The sequence below is a fragment of the Mastomys coucha genome, unplaced genomic scaffold (genome assembly GCF_008632895.1).
Source record: "Mastomys coucha isolate ucsf_1 unplaced genomic scaffold, UCSF_Mcou_1 pScaffold13, whole genome shotgun sequence".
In the NCBI taxonomy this organism is placed as follows: Eukaryota; Metazoa; Chordata; class Mammalia; order Rodentia; family Muridae; genus Mastomys; species Mastomys coucha.
Window position 1 is genome coordinate 56,298,401 of NW_022196895.1, and position 17,144 is coordinate 56,315,544.

At 42.2% G+C, this 17,144-nt stretch overlaps 1 protein-coding gene across 2 annotated transcripts in view; it reads left to right on the forward strand.

The window, feature by feature from the left end:
- The window catches only part of Dctn4 (dynactin subunit 4), a 27,022-nt gene extending 9,933 nt beyond the window's left edge, over positions 1 to 17,089 (forward strand). The window contains exons 4-14 of one of the 2 annotated variants that reach the window (XM_031365762.1): positions 849 to 892; positions 3,259 to 3,366; positions 4,591 to 4,611; positions 4,981 to 5,054; positions 5,470 to 5,582; positions 5,811 to 5,920; positions 9,300 to 9,373; positions 11,391 to 11,445; positions 12,343 to 12,450; positions 14,482 to 14,579; positions 15,569 to 17,089. In XM_031365762.1, the coding sequence (XP_031221622.1) occupies positions 849 to 892; positions 3,259 to 3,366; positions 4,591 to 4,611; positions 4,981 to 5,054; positions 5,470 to 5,582; positions 5,811 to 5,920; positions 9,300 to 9,373; positions 11,391 to 11,445; positions 12,343 to 12,450; positions 14,482 to 14,579; positions 15,569 to 15,782 (1,019 nt within the window). In that variant the 3' untranslated portion in view covers positions 15,783 to 17,089. The remainder of the gene's footprint in view (positions 1 to 848; positions 893 to 3,258; positions 3,367 to 4,590; positions 4,612 to 4,980; positions 5,055 to 5,469; positions 5,583 to 5,810; positions 5,921 to 9,299; positions 9,374 to 11,390; positions 11,446 to 12,342; positions 12,451 to 14,481; positions 14,580 to 15,568) is intronic. The other variant, XM_031365763.1, reaches the window with a different exon arrangement.
- The last annotated feature ends 55 nt before the right edge of the window (positions 17,090 to 17,144 follow it).

The following is a 17,144-nucleotide window of genomic DNA, read 5'->3' on the forward strand; positions in this document are numbered from 1 at the left end:
CCTGCCTCTGCCTCCCAAGTGCTGGGATTGAAGGCGTGCGCCACCACTGCCCGGGTAAAAAAAAAACCATTTTTTAAAGTAATGGTGATTCTTGTGTTCAGCCTCCAGTGTTTCAGAATTATAGGCATGAGTATTTTCTTTATTATCTGTCACACATATAGCATCTTTAGCAAAGTGCCTACAGAATTTTTGTCCTTTTTTTTTAAAGAAATTAAAAAAAAATAAAGTCATCTTGCCTCCACCTGTTAAGTGCTGGAATTAGAGACACATACTGCACTACCATATCTGCTTCCTTTTACTGCCCACTTAGGGTCCCGTGTGTGTGTTAGAGGCCTCGACCTCAGACTGTGCTATGAGTACAGAAAACCATTCAGGCACCTGGAGCAGACCTGTGCATCCGTTGCTGGTGCTGTTGATGATCATTAGCACCCTCCCCATGTTTAAAGAAATAAGGTTATGCTGGGCTTGTGGCCTAGGCCTATAATCCAAGCTGCTAAAGAAGCTGAGGTAGGAGGATTGCTGGGACACAGCGCAGCCAGCTCTGGCAACTTAACAGGATTGCATCTTAAACATTTAGAAATAAGATTGATGAGATGGCTCAGTGGGTAAAAGCTCTTGATTCGTAAACTTGACTACCTGAGTTGTTTAAAGAGCTTGCTCAATGGTGGGCAGAGCTCTAGGCTCAGTCTAGTACTGGGAAAAGGGCCTGGGGGAGCTCTTCTTAGCATGCCAGTCCATAAGATTTCTGGTGTTCTTTCCTGGAGATTCTGTGTTTTCATGTTTTTACTTTATGACAACATTTTATGAAAATAAAAAGGTAAAATTATTGTTTAATGTTTATTTTCTAGCTAGTGGTGGTTGGCAAGAACCAGAAAATCCTCACACACAGAGGGTAAGTACGCAAACATAGGCCTTAGAGGATGAAGCAAGGAGGGCAGTGGGTGTGGGTGTGGTCCATGCTAAGAACTGCCTGAATTTGTGCCTGGGGTTCAGTTACTCACAGAGAGGCACTAAGTCAGTGGCCGTTCTTCTCTGTTACATAAATTCGTGGAGAACACTATAGTTTTGGTTCTCTGTTCCAGATGTATTTCAAAAAAGAATAAAGTGGCTTTTATTGTTTTCTTCATACAACCAACAATGACTAAAATTTTCCTTTGTTATCAAATATTCTGGAAATACAAGCATTAGACCTTTCAGCCCTAAAGACACTGCTAATTTTGATGGTACCCTAGACTAGTATGGCTGTCTATGAACAGGATGGAACATTTGTACTTGCACTATGCACTTGTACTTGGCCTTTTAAACCTCTGCCTTAGAACAGAGAGAAACTGTTGAGCTGCTATCAGTGCGCACACTGTACTGTCAAACTGGAAACTAAGCAAATACTGAAAGTATCCAGGGTGAGGGGGTAGAGAAATGGTTTTCTCACATGTATTAGTGGGTACTATAGGTTGATAAAGGTTTCTTGAATTCTTTGCTGCTACAGAAAAACATGCATTATGAACAAGTACTTGTACATATATGTGTGTGTGTGAGAGAGAGAGAGAGAAAGAGAGAGAGAGAGAGAGAGAGAGAGAGAGAGAGAGAGAGAGAGAGAGAGAGAGAGAGAGAGAGAGAGAGAGAATCTTTAGCTTGTCTGATGAGAAAGGGAGAAAACATCTCCAGGTAAAGTAGAAAACTACCTATTGCAAATAATGTAAGGGAGAAATTGTGCTTTGTCAACACTACTTGGCAATTTCAACTATTGAAGTCAGCATGTGAGCACGATGCTGCTGTCTGGAGATGCTAGACACAGACAGGAAAGAATTCAGGCAGGGGAATAGCCTGTAGGTAGAAGAAAGTGAGATAGAGTGAAGTAGAGTGTAATTGCAGCAAGTGCAGAAAGGGCGTTGAGGGTTGACCTTGTAGGCAAGGACTTTTGAGAAGCCTTTAAATGTTTAAAAGCAAGAAGATGACAGGATCACACTAATGTTTTGTAAACAACTGCATGGGCTGGGGAAATGGCTCTGTGGTTGATAGCACTGGCTGCTCCAGAGGACCTGGTTCAATTCCTAGTACCTACACCTACATAGCAGCTTCAGTTCCAGGGTGTCTGAGCTCCGTGTCTCTTGCTGTGTGTGATAAAGGCTGTATCCAAGAGCAACTTGAGGAGGAAAGGGTTTATTTCATCTTAAACTCAGGTTACACTCTGTCACTGAGGGAAGTCAAGGCAGGAACTAAAGCAGACCATGCAGGAATTGTTCTAGGGTTTGCCCACAACCACCTGCTCAGGGATGACACTACCGACAATGGTTGGCTGGGCCTTCCCACATCAGTCATTAGTCAAGCAAGTGCTCTACAGTGATGCATACAATCAATCTGATGGAGACAATTCCTCAGTTGTTCTCTTCCAGCATAACTCTAGCTTTACCAAGTTGACAGAAATATTCCAACCAGGTCATACAGGATCCACCGCCCTCTTCTGGCCCCTGCAGGCACTACATATTTGTGGTACACAGATAGACATGTAGTCAAAGTACCTGTATACCTAAAATAAATCTGTTTGTAGTAAAGATGCTAATTTGAAGACAACTAATATCCTATTGTAAGAAATGATTAAATACCTTTTAGAACATTTGTTCTATGCAGTGAGGCGCAGCCTTTGAAAAGAACAGGTAGATGTGTTAATAATGGATAGAAAGATAAACCAGATGATGTATAGGAAGTCCATTATACTTGGAATTAAAAGAATGGACTAAAGTGTATGTTTTAAAGTGTGTCATATACTGTGTTCCAGAAGCGTGTCAGGACATAACTGGTAACAGCCGGGACGTATTCAAAGGAAAGCCTGTCTTCAGCGCAAAGGATGCGTCAGAGTTACAGATTATTCTTTCTGTTGTATGTTTGAAAGATTATAATTAACACTGTTTTATGATGAAGAAAATTAATCAAAAAGTGACAGAGACTGGTGGAGCTCTGCATTTGGGGCCAGTCAGGGTTACATGGTGGGACACTGTTTGAAAAGTGATACAGAGAGGTTAACAGTATGTCACACCCAGGAGGGAAGAGCAGTGAGGCGTGGAGCACAGCGCCCTGACAGCATCCTTACTCCTGTAGCCCGGGCATCCTGTGGCTGGACTCGAAGAGTCCATTCTAATTCTGAAAACACTAGTGAGAAAAAATTCTCTTGTTTCTTTATTCGTTTTATTTATAGTCAGTGTAGTTGATTGACTTCATTAGTCTTTTTGAGAAACAAATACAGTCTTTGATTTCTTGTAGATGAACAAGTTGATTGAATATTACCAGCAGCTTGCTCAAAAGGAGAAGGTTGAACGAGATCGCAAGAAGCTTGCACGGCGAAGAAATTATATGCCTTTGGCTTTTTCGGTGAGAATTTGGCACAGAAAGACATTTTTGTAAGGCCCATAAGGCACCAGAACAGTGGCCATTTCAGAAAACGGCCTGTGCCCTAGACAGAAGTACTTAGTATCAAAACCAGCTCCTCCAGTAAGACATGTAAGCCTGCATCTGTGCTGTGGTGTGTCATTAATTCTATTTGAATTCCTTGTGTTTTCATAAGAGCACCTTATCTTTCTTCCTCCATTGCTCCATTTCATTTTATTCCTCCCAAAATTTACTGCTTACTTTTTTAAGCTCTATAAACTGTTTACTGTCTTTGCTTATTACAGAAAGATTGTAAAGAAGGTAGTTGAGTGGCCAATTTTATTTTGCCTTCCCTTGTAATGTACTTTTGGCACTGGGGTTTCCCAGTTCTAGTCTTTTGTTTGTTTTTATTTTGACACACTCCCATCCTACTTTTTTCAGAGGTGGAAAGCACTGACACATGCGCAGTATTTGTTGTGGTGGCGCTGTCACTGCTGGGGAAGCACTCTCTCCCAGGCCCTGCACAGTGTGTTTGTCTGGTTAAATAAGCGGTGCTATGCGCAGGCAGGTGGAATTGTTGGTAGAAATTATTGGTAGATGCATTTTTCTGCTAGTTCATAACTATTAGACAGTAACAGTGGATGGGATTTTGAGTTTTTCTTCTTGTTCCCTAAGTCTCATTTATTCTCACAGAACAGTTTGGCTTTTTTTTGTACTTGCTTGAGCCCTAACATGTTGACGTTGAATCAGTAACATGTATTGAATGTCAATGATATGTTAAGTACATAACATGTCATAATGTCTGTCATCTTCTTTAATCACAGCAGTCCTGTGAGGCTGATAGTATTCCCCCATTGCACACTTGAAATGAGATCTGGAAAGGTGAAATAACCTGGCATACTGCATCTGCTGGACAATTAGTTAAGCCATTAAAGCCATAATGTGAAACACACTTGAGTTTAATTGAACATAAAGATTTGCAAAGCACCTACACTTAAAAAAGAAGGAAGTGAATGTTCCCAAGTGGTCCAGTGGCCTGATCAGCATCTCCACACCTACGTACTAGGACAGAACTTGGAACGAAGTGCTCTCTCCTTCCAACCTTGCCATATACCTGCTGGCTGTATGCATTTGCCATATACCCGCTGGCTCTATGCATTTGCTTTTATCTTATGCTTCATTTTTTTTATCTCTGTTGCAACCTGCTGCTTTTTGGGGGCTCTACAGCAACACACTATTCATGTAGTGGTAAGTTCTCTTTTATGATTCTTGCTAGCCCTGATGAAGTTGGCAGATAGTCATTATGTGTCTTGGACACTTCACGTAGTTCTTGCCTGAACCATAGCTTGGATGCAATTAGACTAGTGTTAAAAGCTCGGTGTGGTCCACTTTGACTGTTTTACTGTTGTTTTAGTCTCTGTGTTGCTTACTCTAGGAATAGAGTAATAATGTGGGTTACAAAAAAATACATCTTGAATAGCTGGTTGGCTTTATTAGTTTTTGTTTTGTTTTAATTGTTGCTTTTCCCTCGAGCTTCTCATGCTATGCTCTCCTAGTTCTTGCTTTCAATAGCAGGATAACTGGCCTTTCTAATGTGAGTTTCTGAACTTTGTTTAGGACAAGTACAGTCTTGGAACCAGGCTTCAGCGACCACGAGCTGGTGCATCCATTAGTACACTTGCTGGACTTTCGTAAGTGTGGACATCAAACAACTGAGAAGAGCAGATAGCAAAAGGAATGTTTAAAAGAATATGTTGTTTTATTCTGTTTTTTTAAGCTACCAAATAGAAAAAGATTCTTAGACTTAGAAAAGACCCAAACTTTAAGATATTCTATATGCTGAGCAGTGGTGGTACACACCACTGGTCTACAGAGTGAGTTCCAGGACAGCCAGAGCTACACAGAGAAACCCTGTCTCAAAAAATACAACAAACAAAATAAAAGGCTAGTCTACTTTAGAGGAGTACCTAATACTTGAGTCATTGATAAGGACTTTGGGAAACCTAGTGGACTCCTGGAAAGTCACTGCCTCTCATTCTTGAGTCATTGGTAAGGACTTTAGGGATCCAGTGAGCTCCTGGGAAGTCACTGCCTCTCATTCTTTAGCCTTAGAGAAGGAGAAGACCAGAAAGAGGTAAAGATCGAGCCAGCTCAGGCCATCGCTGAAGTAGAGCCTCTGCCTGAAGACTATTACACGCGACCAGTGAACTTAACAGAGGGTAATTGCCTAAGTTCTTCTATCCTGCTCTGTTCTCCAGCTGCTTATGGTGGGGTTCCCTACACGCCTCAGGACTTGGGATTCTTAAGAGTTTGAAAATAAACACGTGGACTCATTTTAAAAACTTTATCATATTAGCATAACGCTCAGGAGCATACGTCTTTGCCCACATACAAGTCTGATTTGGAAAATGACTGTAAACTAAGCCTGGTCTCTGCTTTCTTGTTAGTGACTACCCTCCAGCAGCGCCTCTTACAGCCTGACCTACAGCCAGTCTCTGCCTCACAGCTTTATCCTCGACACAAGCACCTTCTGATCAAACGGTCCCTGCGCTGTCGGGTAAATACTCCTCTGCAGAATTGCCTGTGTACAGGAGACAAGCAGATAGGCATGATTGTATCTGGCCATTGTAGAAGATACAGAAAGCTCAGAGAATGCAGCAGGTCAAATGGACATAGGCTTCAATACTGATGGCTCTGGAGGCCGCTGCTGTTGTTCTACTTTACAGATATGGACACTAGGGTATCTGAAGATGGAGTGTACCCTCAAAATGTTAGCCCACAAAAGCATGCAGGACATTTTAGGCTAATCCAGACTACACTAATACACTATTTAAGAAGAAGCAAGGAAAAAGGTAATCTATAATTTAATCTCTAGGAAATTACAGAACAATAGAGATTGTGAGTAAATTATAAAAACAAACAGAGTAAAAGGAGGAAAGGTCTTTAGGTTCCATCCTGTGTGCTGTGGGCATCCTGTGGTGCTGTGAGCATCCTGTGTGCTGTGGGCACCCTGTGGTGCTGCACTCTCCCTTGCCTGACACTTGGGTGCAGAGTGGTACTCACGGGTGTTACACGGCTGCCAAGTTCTAGAAATAGGAAATTTAGCCAAGATACTGACTCATGTCATTTAAATAACTGCATGTGACTAATCTCTAATGTTAAATGTATACCTGCCAGCACGGTGTGTATACTTTATGCAGCTCCTGATCCAGACAGAGAATAGCCTAGATCCTCACAGAAGGAGGAAGGGAGGAGGAGAAAGGGGCACACAAGGAAAAGTATACAGTCTTAGGAGTATAAATTAGCAGGATTGTTTATATTATCAAAGAATTAAGTCTTTTTGGGGGGGATAATATTTATTTTCATATTTTTGGCGATGAATGCTAAAACATCTGAATGAATGGCATAATGTCCAATATTTATCACAAAAGATAACTAAGAATGTAGAATGACCATATAGCGGATGCTCTTGTTTTAATCGTATTATTTTTACTTTTCATCTTAGTGATTTTTATTTGTTTTCTTTGTGCATTGGCGTTTTGTCTGCATATATGTCTATATGAGGGAGTCAACTCCCTTGGAGCAGGGTTGCAGACAGCTGTGAGCTGCCATGCGGGTGCTGAGAATTGTACTGTGATCCTCTGGAAGAAACTAGTGCTCTTAAACCATTGAGCCATCTTGCCAATCCTAGCAGAAGCTTCTTGTCAGGCTCAGATGTCACATGAAGGCACATGCCATCAAGCATGATGGTGCTTTGATCTCTGGAGCCCACATGGTAGGAGAGAAGGGTCCACATTCTCACTGATTAATTAATTATACAAGTAAAAGACATAGATTGAACAGATGCTACAACTCACTTAGAAACAACACAAATACAAGAATTCAGAGAGAGGATAAATGTGCTGAAGAGCTGGACATGGTCGTACATGCCTGTAATCACAGCTCTTGGGAATCTGAGGCAGGAGGATGTTCACTCCAAGGCCCAGCCAAGAGCTGGGGATAGAGCTCAATGTTAGAGTGCTTCCCTAGCATACACAAGGGTCTGGATTCAGTTCTCACCAGGAAAGAGGAAGGGGTACTGGAGGTTCTACAGACACTGCTTGCTTGCTTGCTTGTTTTTCAAGACAGGGTCTTACCTGTGCTGGTGTATACCTTTAATCCCCACACTTGGGAGGCTGAGGCATGCAGATTTCTGAGTCTAGGCCAGCTTGGTCTATGGAGCTAGTAGGACAGCCAGAGCTAAACTAGAAAACCGTGTCTTAAAAAACCAAACAAAAAATTAAATTAAAAAAGTTGATGTTTGCCGGGCAGTGGTGGAGGCAGAGGCAGGCGGATTTCTGAGTTCGAGGCCAGCCTGGTCTACAGAGTGAGTTCCAGGGCAGCCAGGGCTACACAGAGAAACCCTGTCTCGAAAAAAACCAAAAAAAAAAAAAAAAAAAAAAGTTGATGTTTGTTAATATATGGCATAAAACATTGGGGAAAGAATAGACTTAAAATTCACTAGGACAGTTAGGTGTGTGGCTCCAATGATGCTGCACTTGCCTAATATGCATGAGTTCAATCCCCAGTACCCCATAAGATTGGGTGTGGACTACATGCCTGTAATTCTAGTGCTCAGAAAGCAGAGAAGAGCAATCACACATGCAGGGTCATTCTCAGCTACATAACAGATTCAAGGTCAGCTCAGGTACAGGAGATCTTATCAAAAACCATTTTTGGCTAAGTAAATTTTATGAGAAAATTGAAAACTTAAAAGACAAATGGAAGGAGAAAACAGAATTATTCATATATGATTTCTGAATAAGAGTTTATTCACAAACAAGGCAAACAAACAAAAATAACATTGGGTCTTTCACCACAGTCAATAGTAAAACTTGTGCTCCCATCCCACAGAAGATCTGTAAGAAATAAAAAGGACAAGAGACTGAGAAGACTTGTTCATAAGGTGCACGATTAGCAAAGGAGCTCAGCAAAGGAAGATACAATAGAAAGCAGGGCACGCGCCTACAATTCCACCACTCTGTCCAAAACCAAACACAGGGTTAACCCGATATAAAAATAACCAGGGAAAGTGGCACGGAAAATTCTGTAGTTAGTAAGCATGGAAGATCTTGAACTTCTACAGTGATCACAAAAATGTGTATTAAGAACAACTTTGGGATGCTATTTCCTAGTCCTCAGAGAGCAGAGAGTAGTAGTAAATGGCCTTCCCAATGGTCCCATTAGTACACTGTCTTCCTGACACAGCCTACATTGGAAAGTGACTCACATCCAGCACTCATGCTGTGGAAATACTCAGAAGGTCTTAATTGACTGGTTAAAGTTACAGAAATCATTACAGTGGAACATTGAATATGAAGTTGCTATGTGTCCTGGAATGGAATTCCAAGATTAATGTAAGAAAGAAAGGCCAAAGGAACGTATAGATTTCCCCTTTGTATTGTGAAAACAGAACAAGAGATATGTCTGCCTAGATTGGCCCTGCAGAGAAACAGACACACTGCAATGTACTCTGTATACTAGATACTGCTTTGTACCAGAGAATATTTTTATTAGAGTAAGTCATTAGTTCCTTGCTTCCATTCATACAGATCTCCAAAATTATATAGGTTACTTCTTCTTGGGTCCCATTTTAAGCATCTATTAAGTGAGAACATTAACAGCTGTGTGTACAGTGATGTAATGAAGCCAGTATGGTGCTTAAGTTGGTATGTGCATTGTTCATAGTTTCTAAGCAGTACGTGCAGTGATATTAGTGATGGTTCAAATGTTCTATAATTTTTAGTTATCAATAGCATAAATTCTATTCTAGAATTTATAGACATTGGACAGGACAGAATATAAAATTCTATTAACTACCTTCTGTGTGCTTGTAATGGTTCTGTGGCTCTTCAGGTATGTTCTTGTTTCCCTCTGACATGTACTTTTCTTTTTAGAAATGTGAGCACAACTTGAGCAAGCCAGAATTTAATCCAACATCTATTAAATTCAAAATCCAGTTGGTTGCTGTGTAAGTATTTTAGAATGTTGATTGAGGTTTTATGGGTGTTTTTCAATGGGGATTATCTCTTTGAATCTAAAGAGGAAAAGAAAAAATCACATAAGAATAGTCTTTTCTTTCTATTCCTATTCTGGTTTTGCATTTACTTGACTAGCATGAAGTCTCAAGTAAGCGTAGAATTAAGGCTCTGTGGCCTGAAATTAGGGCACATCCTGGAATCCTAGCTTCCCAGAAGACAGAAGCAGGAATGTGTTTGTATCAGTGACAGTGTTGTGATGTGTTCTCTGGCAGTGTGAAAAGTGACCACCCATTATTACAAATTTAAACTATGTAAGTTAAGACTTTTTTTAAAAAATTAAACTTAAAGCATAGCAAATTTAAGCATACTCCAAAACATTTGTTTTACTTCTTGGTTCTGATAGCATCTCAATGAATGAATAAAGATGATTAAATTAGTGTTAACTCACTGGGGATTGTCAATGGTTGTGTAGAAAAGACTATTAAGGAGCACATTGACAGCCAGCCAACTAGATGGCTCAGTGGGTAAAGTACTTCCAGAACAATCTGACAGCCTGAGTCCAGTCCCTGGGACTGATAGAACGTGGAGGGAGAACCTATTCCTGAGTGATTCTCTGTTCTCCATACATTCACACACAAATAAGCATGGTAATAGTGGTTTGGGTTTTTTGTTTGTTTTAACATGGATGGTCATGGTGATGCATGCTATTGCTCTCAGCACACAGGAAGCAGAGGCGAGTGGATCACTGAGGTCACCTGATCTACATACATAGCAAGTGTCAGGCTAGCCACAGTTATATGGTGAAATCCTGTCTGAAAAAAAAATTTTAATTTAAAAACAGATATAATAATGTACACCTGAGACAGGGAGAGGGAGCAAGCTTTTCAAGCCTAAACACCTGCCCTCCCCCTACGTGACACACCTCCTCCAACAAAGCCACGTCTCTTAAACCTTCCTAAACAGTTCCTCCAACTTCAGACCAAGCATTCAAATACATGAGCCCACAGGGAGCATTCTCATTCGAATCACCATTTTTTTTTTCTGAGACAGGGTTTCTCTGTATAGCTCTGGCTGTGTTGGAACTCACTCTGTAGACCAGGCTGGCCTTGTACTCAGAAATCTGTCTGCCTCTGCCTCCCAAGTGCTGGGATTAAAGGCGTGGGACACCACCGCCTGGCAAATCGCCATTTTTTTACACAGCAGGGTCATGGTGTATAAATCCTGAGTAGGCATTTGAACCTGGGCAGTTGTGAGTCCAGACAAACATTCAAGCAGCCTGAGATTTTGAAATCAAGAGTAAGAATATTGTAGAGTGCCTGGATTTTGGACACTATACCTGTCCACACCCAGCATCTCTTTTTTGTAATGATAATCATGCCTGTCTCATAGAGTTTGAGTGAATGCTATGGTGAATGCTTGTACAGTAACTTAGAATATTGCCTGGCATGCAAGAGGCGCTGTACATGGTAGGAGTGTATTCATTTACAGCCATATAGAATGCTAGCTATTGAAACAAAATCTTTTTTTTTTTTAATTTTCAAGACAAGGTTTCTCTGTGTAGCCCTGGCTATCCTGGAACTCACTCTGTAGACCAGGCTGGCCTCGAACTCAGAAATCCGCCTGCCTCTGCCTCCCAAGTGCTGGGATTAAAGGCGTGCGCCACCACCGCCCGGCTGAGATGAAATCTTGTAACCAGCTATCTTGTTAAGTGAATTAAGTGTGAGTCACCCAAAATAAATGTATACAAAAAGCGTGTGATACACAAAACTATAAGCCCTAACCCAGCTCTGTATACATATAGGCTGGACTCCTAAAAATTTGAGACAGAACTAATTGTTAGTTTGATTTCTTGTATCTCCTCTTACTGTGGTAATAATTCTTCATTTTTCTCTTGATCTAATTAATATTTTTTGTAGCATTAATTTATGTATGTGGGGTTTTTCTAAGGTAAATAATCATTTTAAGAGACTCCAGTGAACAGTAATACATGCTTGTATTTATCTGTAGCAATTATATTCCAGAAGTGAGAATCATGTCGATCCCCAACCTTCGCTACATGAAGGTTAGTACTGTACTTACTGACAGCAGACTTGATAAGCCTATGCATGTTTGTATGTGGGTGGCTGTGTGTGTGGAATGGGATGCTGTAAGAAAGGTGCAGGGCAAGAGCAGTTTGAAGTGATCACGAAATTGAGGCTTGCCAACAGCATGTTGAATGTGTAAGAAGCAGGTTACACATTCTGTGAAATTAGAAAACTGGGAAAAAGAAAGATGATGGTAGGCAGCTTCTCTTGTTGCCAGTGGGAGCTTTCCTTTTGATTCAGATATGTCTGCATCAGCACCAGGAGTCAGTTAGGTTCTTCTGTACCATAGCCCTTCTTCCACAGGGTCCCCTTCTGTGTACTGATGAGTGATCGACTGTTCTGCAGCAGCCTCTCTGGCTCTTTGCTTTCATGCTGCTCATGAAACAGTTCATAGCATCCCTTTATTTTACCAATCTCCAGAATAGCAAATGGGCTATATGATCATTTTTTGGAAATGTTTAAAAGGTTTTAGAGTCTTAATGTGTCATTTCCCTTGCCCTTAGTAATACGTCTGACTAGCCTATGGCTATGATGTTTTATTTAGGGTCTTTTTTTTGTTTGTTTTCTTTATTCCCTGAGCAACAGTCAGAGTGGGATAGGAACTGCAAACTTCCAAAGTGTCTGGGTCTTGTGACTAGAATCTGCCCAGTTTCTAGTGAGATAGCCACCTCAGAGGGTACATTACTAACACAAACCGAAAGATCAGCTAACACTCTTAGGGGAGTCTGATGTACAGGAGCAGGAAGTGCTGTTGCTCTGGGAAAACGGGGTAATTTTTGTGAAACATTTTGTGTGTTTTGTGAAACATTAAGATCCACCTAAGAAAACCATCCTTAGTCGGGGTATGACACCTGAAAGATGCTCTTGTTCTACAGGAGAGCCAGGTCCTCTTGACTCTTACAAATCCAGTGGAGAACCTCACCCATGTGACTCTGTTGGAGTGTGAAGAAGGGGACCCCGATAATATCAACAGCACTGCGAAGGTAAGGGCATTTGTCTCCCACAGGCCCTGACTTCACCTGCAGTGGCTTCACGGGACATGGCCTAAAAGAATCCGTAGTGTCTCTCATTTCTGTGTGTGATCTGCAGTGTCTTGATTCTATATCTTAATTTTATCTTGTCCTCAAACACCCAGCCATTACCTGTCAAACTTCATTGTTCTCACTGAGTCTCAGTCAGAGACCTGTCTGACCTTCCTCTTTCATACACATCACCCCACCTGTCACGTGTTGCCACCAGGCCATTCTTCCATTAGTTGCTCAGCCTGCTGATCATGTGCAACTCTGACTTCAGGATGAAGGCCCTAACAAACTACTTTCTGATGTGACCTTCCTCCAGATCCTCACATTGGGCATTTTCCAGATGCTGCCATATTGATGGCTGCGCCCGAGGGTGTGGATGCTTCTGTTGGAGGGCAGCCTTGCTGCTCGCTTTTACCTGAGCACCCCTTCCTGCGCTGTCTCCCTAATGTGCTCACCCTTTCCACTCAGTTTAACACTCATGCCTGACAACTCATGAGATGTCATCTCCTTTTAGTTAGGAGCAGATGTCTTTTCCACATTCCTACTATTTACTTCTCTATTTACATAAAGTACAAATAGCAGTGGGTAGATATTAAGATGATTTTAAATGAATTCATGAGTGAAATGCAGCTTTGGTCTGTATTTTGCCACTTAGAGGTGTAATTTTTAATTTTACATACATGTATTTATGTGTAAATGTGCACATGGAGGTCAGAAGCATTTTTCTATTCTACCATGTAGGTCCAGAGGAACTAAGATTCATGGGTGTGATAGCAAGTACTTTGATTCACTGAGCCATCCCACTAGTCAAGTTGATGGCAATCTTAAGAGAATTGTATGTAGTATTGGCTTGTAACTTAGTGTGATAGTCATAGTGAGCATTTGTAGAAGGAATGCTGGCAACCCCAGCTATTGTACAAAGAATAGCACTAGAGAATTTCCTAGTGGAGCCTACCTTTTTTTCCTTCTGCCTTTTAATTTTATTCACTAGCATCATCTCCAGAAAAAGGTCACACATGTCCTTACATCTATTTTTTTTTTAAATAACTTTAGTAAATAGGTCTAGTTGAGCTAGAAACGTAAAGGTCTGCAATGTGGATGCAGCCTTGATTGTGCTGCTTAACGTGTTGCTGTCCTGTGCTGTCCTGTCGCCCCAGCACAACCGCTGCCCTGCAGCTGTTCTTAGGAATATGGCTGATAGTCTCTGTTGGACTCTGAGATAACATGTTATGGAACAGCTGCAACATAAGGATTTAAACTGTACTTCACAAGCATAAATAGAAATATACCCAGTGTTCAGTGTCAGAAAGGCCTGTGTCTACAGAGGGAGGAAAGGAATAAAGTGTTTCAAGTATACCAGGAATTATTTTTAAAATAATATAGCAAAGGACATAGGTTCAGAAGTAACATTGAAATAAGAAAAAAAGGAAAAAGATTCATCACATCCCAGTGCCTTTGACCTGGTTAAATTCCCTTCAGGAAGCTATACTAGTTACTTGTCTTGCTGCTACAGCAAAATAACCCACACTGGCAACAACAAAGTCCTGACAAGACCACCCTAAGGAAGCTTATTTTGCCTGGTGTTCGGATGGTGCAATCCACCATTGCAGGGAAGTCGTGCCAGGGCTCAAGTCAGTTGGACACAGTCTATCTTTGAGTCTTGTAATGGGGGTGAATGGTGGTACTCAGCTTACTTTGTCCTTTTTTACCCAATCCAGGACCTCAGTCCTTAGGATAGTGCCACCACAGTTAGGGTAGGTCTTTCCACCCCACTCTCAGCCCCTGCAGGATCACTCTCAGTGCTCTATAGTGTTGATGCTCCCCCATGAAGGGGGTCCTCATTGACCTGTCATTTCCTCCCTGTGTTCTCATGCCCAAGCTCCTCAGCAGTCTTAAGACCCTGTAAAGACTTTAAACATAGATGCTCACCTCTGTCCAGATGGCACTGCTGCAGTCCAGCTCTTCTGAAGCAGGCCTCTCTTTTGCTCTTAGGTGGTGGTGCCTCCCCAAGAGCTCATCTTAGCCGGCAAGGATGCAGCAGCAGAGTATGATGAGCTGGCAGAGCCCCAGGACTTCCAGGATGACCCTGAGTAAGTGATCTTTCTGTGTCCTCAGACCACAGTCAGCTGAGCCAGGAGCCTGGCCAGATATCTGGCAGGAACAGCTTAAGGAAGGACAGGTTATTTAGCTCTGATTTCAGAGGGAGTTTTGTTGATCATGGCAGGCGAGGCATGAAGGTAGGGGAGGCTTCGCCTGTGTCTTTGACAGTGAGTGCACGAGGCTACAGCATCACATAGTGCAGCGAAAGCTGCAAACAGATCGACTAGAAATGAGCAGGTAACCTTTAGAGTGTGCCCTTATGTGGACTGCCTCCTCCAGCTAGGCCCCACTGCCTTCCAGCTCCGTGGTCTTCAGAATAGCACCACACGCTCAGGACTGAACAGGAAAGACATGGCTTGTATTAGATATCAGAGTCAGACCTCAGAAATGCTCACTCATGTATGTTTCCTTGCCTAGGTTTTAAAGAAAAATGTCTCCCCTTTCTATTTATGAAATCCTTAACTGTAAAAGGCTGAGATGATAGCTGAATAGTTAGTTTCCTCTCCTCTTCAGAGGACCAGGTTCAATTGCCAGCACCCAGATGTAGCCCTCAACCATGTATATGAACTCCAGTTCCAGGGAATTGAATGCCCTCTTCTGGCCTCTGCAGGCACTGGGCATGGTGATACACAGACTTACATGCAGGCACAACACCCATACACATTAAATAAATAAAACATTTTAAAAGAAAACAAAACACAGATGAATCTTTGTGAGCTTGAGGCCAGCCTGACCTATACAACAAATTTCAGGACAATGAAGGCTGTTTAACAGAGAAACCCTGACTTGAAAGAAAAGGAAAGGAAAAGAAGAAAACAGAGCAGAACAGCAAGTGTACATAGCTCAGTGCTTCCTAAGAAGCTCCTGCCTGCTGGTCAGCAAGATGTCGGTCACAGCAGAGGTTCCCGCCCTGATGACTGGGAGACTGTTGATTTGATTGACTTCTTGCCTGCCTAATACTGTGCTTCTCTTTCCATAGCATTGTAGCCTTCAGAAAAGCCAACAAAGTAGGCATCTTCATCAAAGTCACCCCACAGCGTGAGGAAGGGGAAGTGACCGTGTGCTTCAAGATGAAACATGATTTTAAAAACCTAGCTGCCCCCATCCGCCCGATGGAAGAAAGTGACCAGGGCACAGAGGTCATCTGGCTCACTCAGCATGTGGAACTGAGCTTTGGCCCTCTTCTTCCTTAAAACAAAGCTACCTGGTGGGCCGATCCCACCCACAGCTGTGTCAACACAACTCTTAACAGTGTGGAAGCTGCTGCTTCATCAGTCGTGTTTATAAAGATGTACCCATCACTACTGAATCCTGTGGCGTGGAGGACAGGCCAGGGTTGGGAGCACAGGGTAACTGCTGTTGACACCAGGAAGCCTGTGTCTCTGAGCCCTGCACATTGAGTAACAGCATAGCTCCATCCAGTACAGGAGTGGCTGCTCCTCGGAGGGGTGTTAGATTTACTCCCTAAGAAATGTGCTGTGTGCCTGTCACAGTTTGACAGGAAACCTTAGGGTAGTGATCCAGAGCAGATCTTGTCTTCGTGTCGCAGCATTGGTCTCGGAGTTCCAACGGCTTTCTGCATTCTGCTAAGGATAACCTGTAACCATAACCCTTCATAGCCTTGGCTCTCATTTTGCCACTGGTTTCCATTTGACAGAGTAATAGGACTGTCGGTGTGTCTTTAACTTTGTGATGACAGGGCAGCCTGTCACTTTCCTAAGGCACTTTGTTTCTTCAAAAGGAACACAGTACACCTGTCACATGCTTGTCATTTTCCTCACTAGTATATGGGACTTTTAAGAATTTGAGCGGCAAGCAATTACACATCATGAAATTCCATTTATTTTAATATTACCACAACACCCAGGGGCTAACGCTGCTGGGGGAGACAGCCTTTATGGATCTCACCATCTGCCCTTCTCTAGTCTGTTTCCTGTTTGTTTGTTTGTTTTTCAGATAGGCTTGCTCCATGTAACTCTCACTGGCCTGGAACTCAACCTGCTAGGATTAAAGATACTTGCCACCATGCCCAGCTCGCCGCCCTGTTCTATAAATCAAGGGATTGCTCTAACGTTGGGCCTTTAAACTAGACTTTTAGCATGATCCAAACTAATGTTCTTTCCGCTGAGTTGAAGGGCAAATTAACTGTCAATCCTTTAAATTCAAACCTGGACACAAAGAAAAAGAAGCCTTCCCTTCATGAATATAAGACTTCTTGTGCTGTGTGAAGTGAGACCATTTTGATTGTAAGCCATAGAAGTTCAGCAAGTAGCCAGGATGCCAGCCCAACTCTAGACTTGCTGTTTTTCTCAAATCCTAACATTGAGTAGCAAACCTTAATTTCTGTGATGTTTTCTAAAATCAAAGTTGACAGAGTAGACCAGCTGCACTTTTCCTAGTATGTGGCCAACAGACCTTGGAAGAAGAAGTTCCTGTTTACAAACCCTGCTTTGGTCTTCATTTTAAATCTCTGGGGTTTTGTTTTGTATTAAAGAATGTATAGTCTAGATGGCAGAAAATAGTCTTCGTTCCACTTAGGAAGCTATTGAAAGACA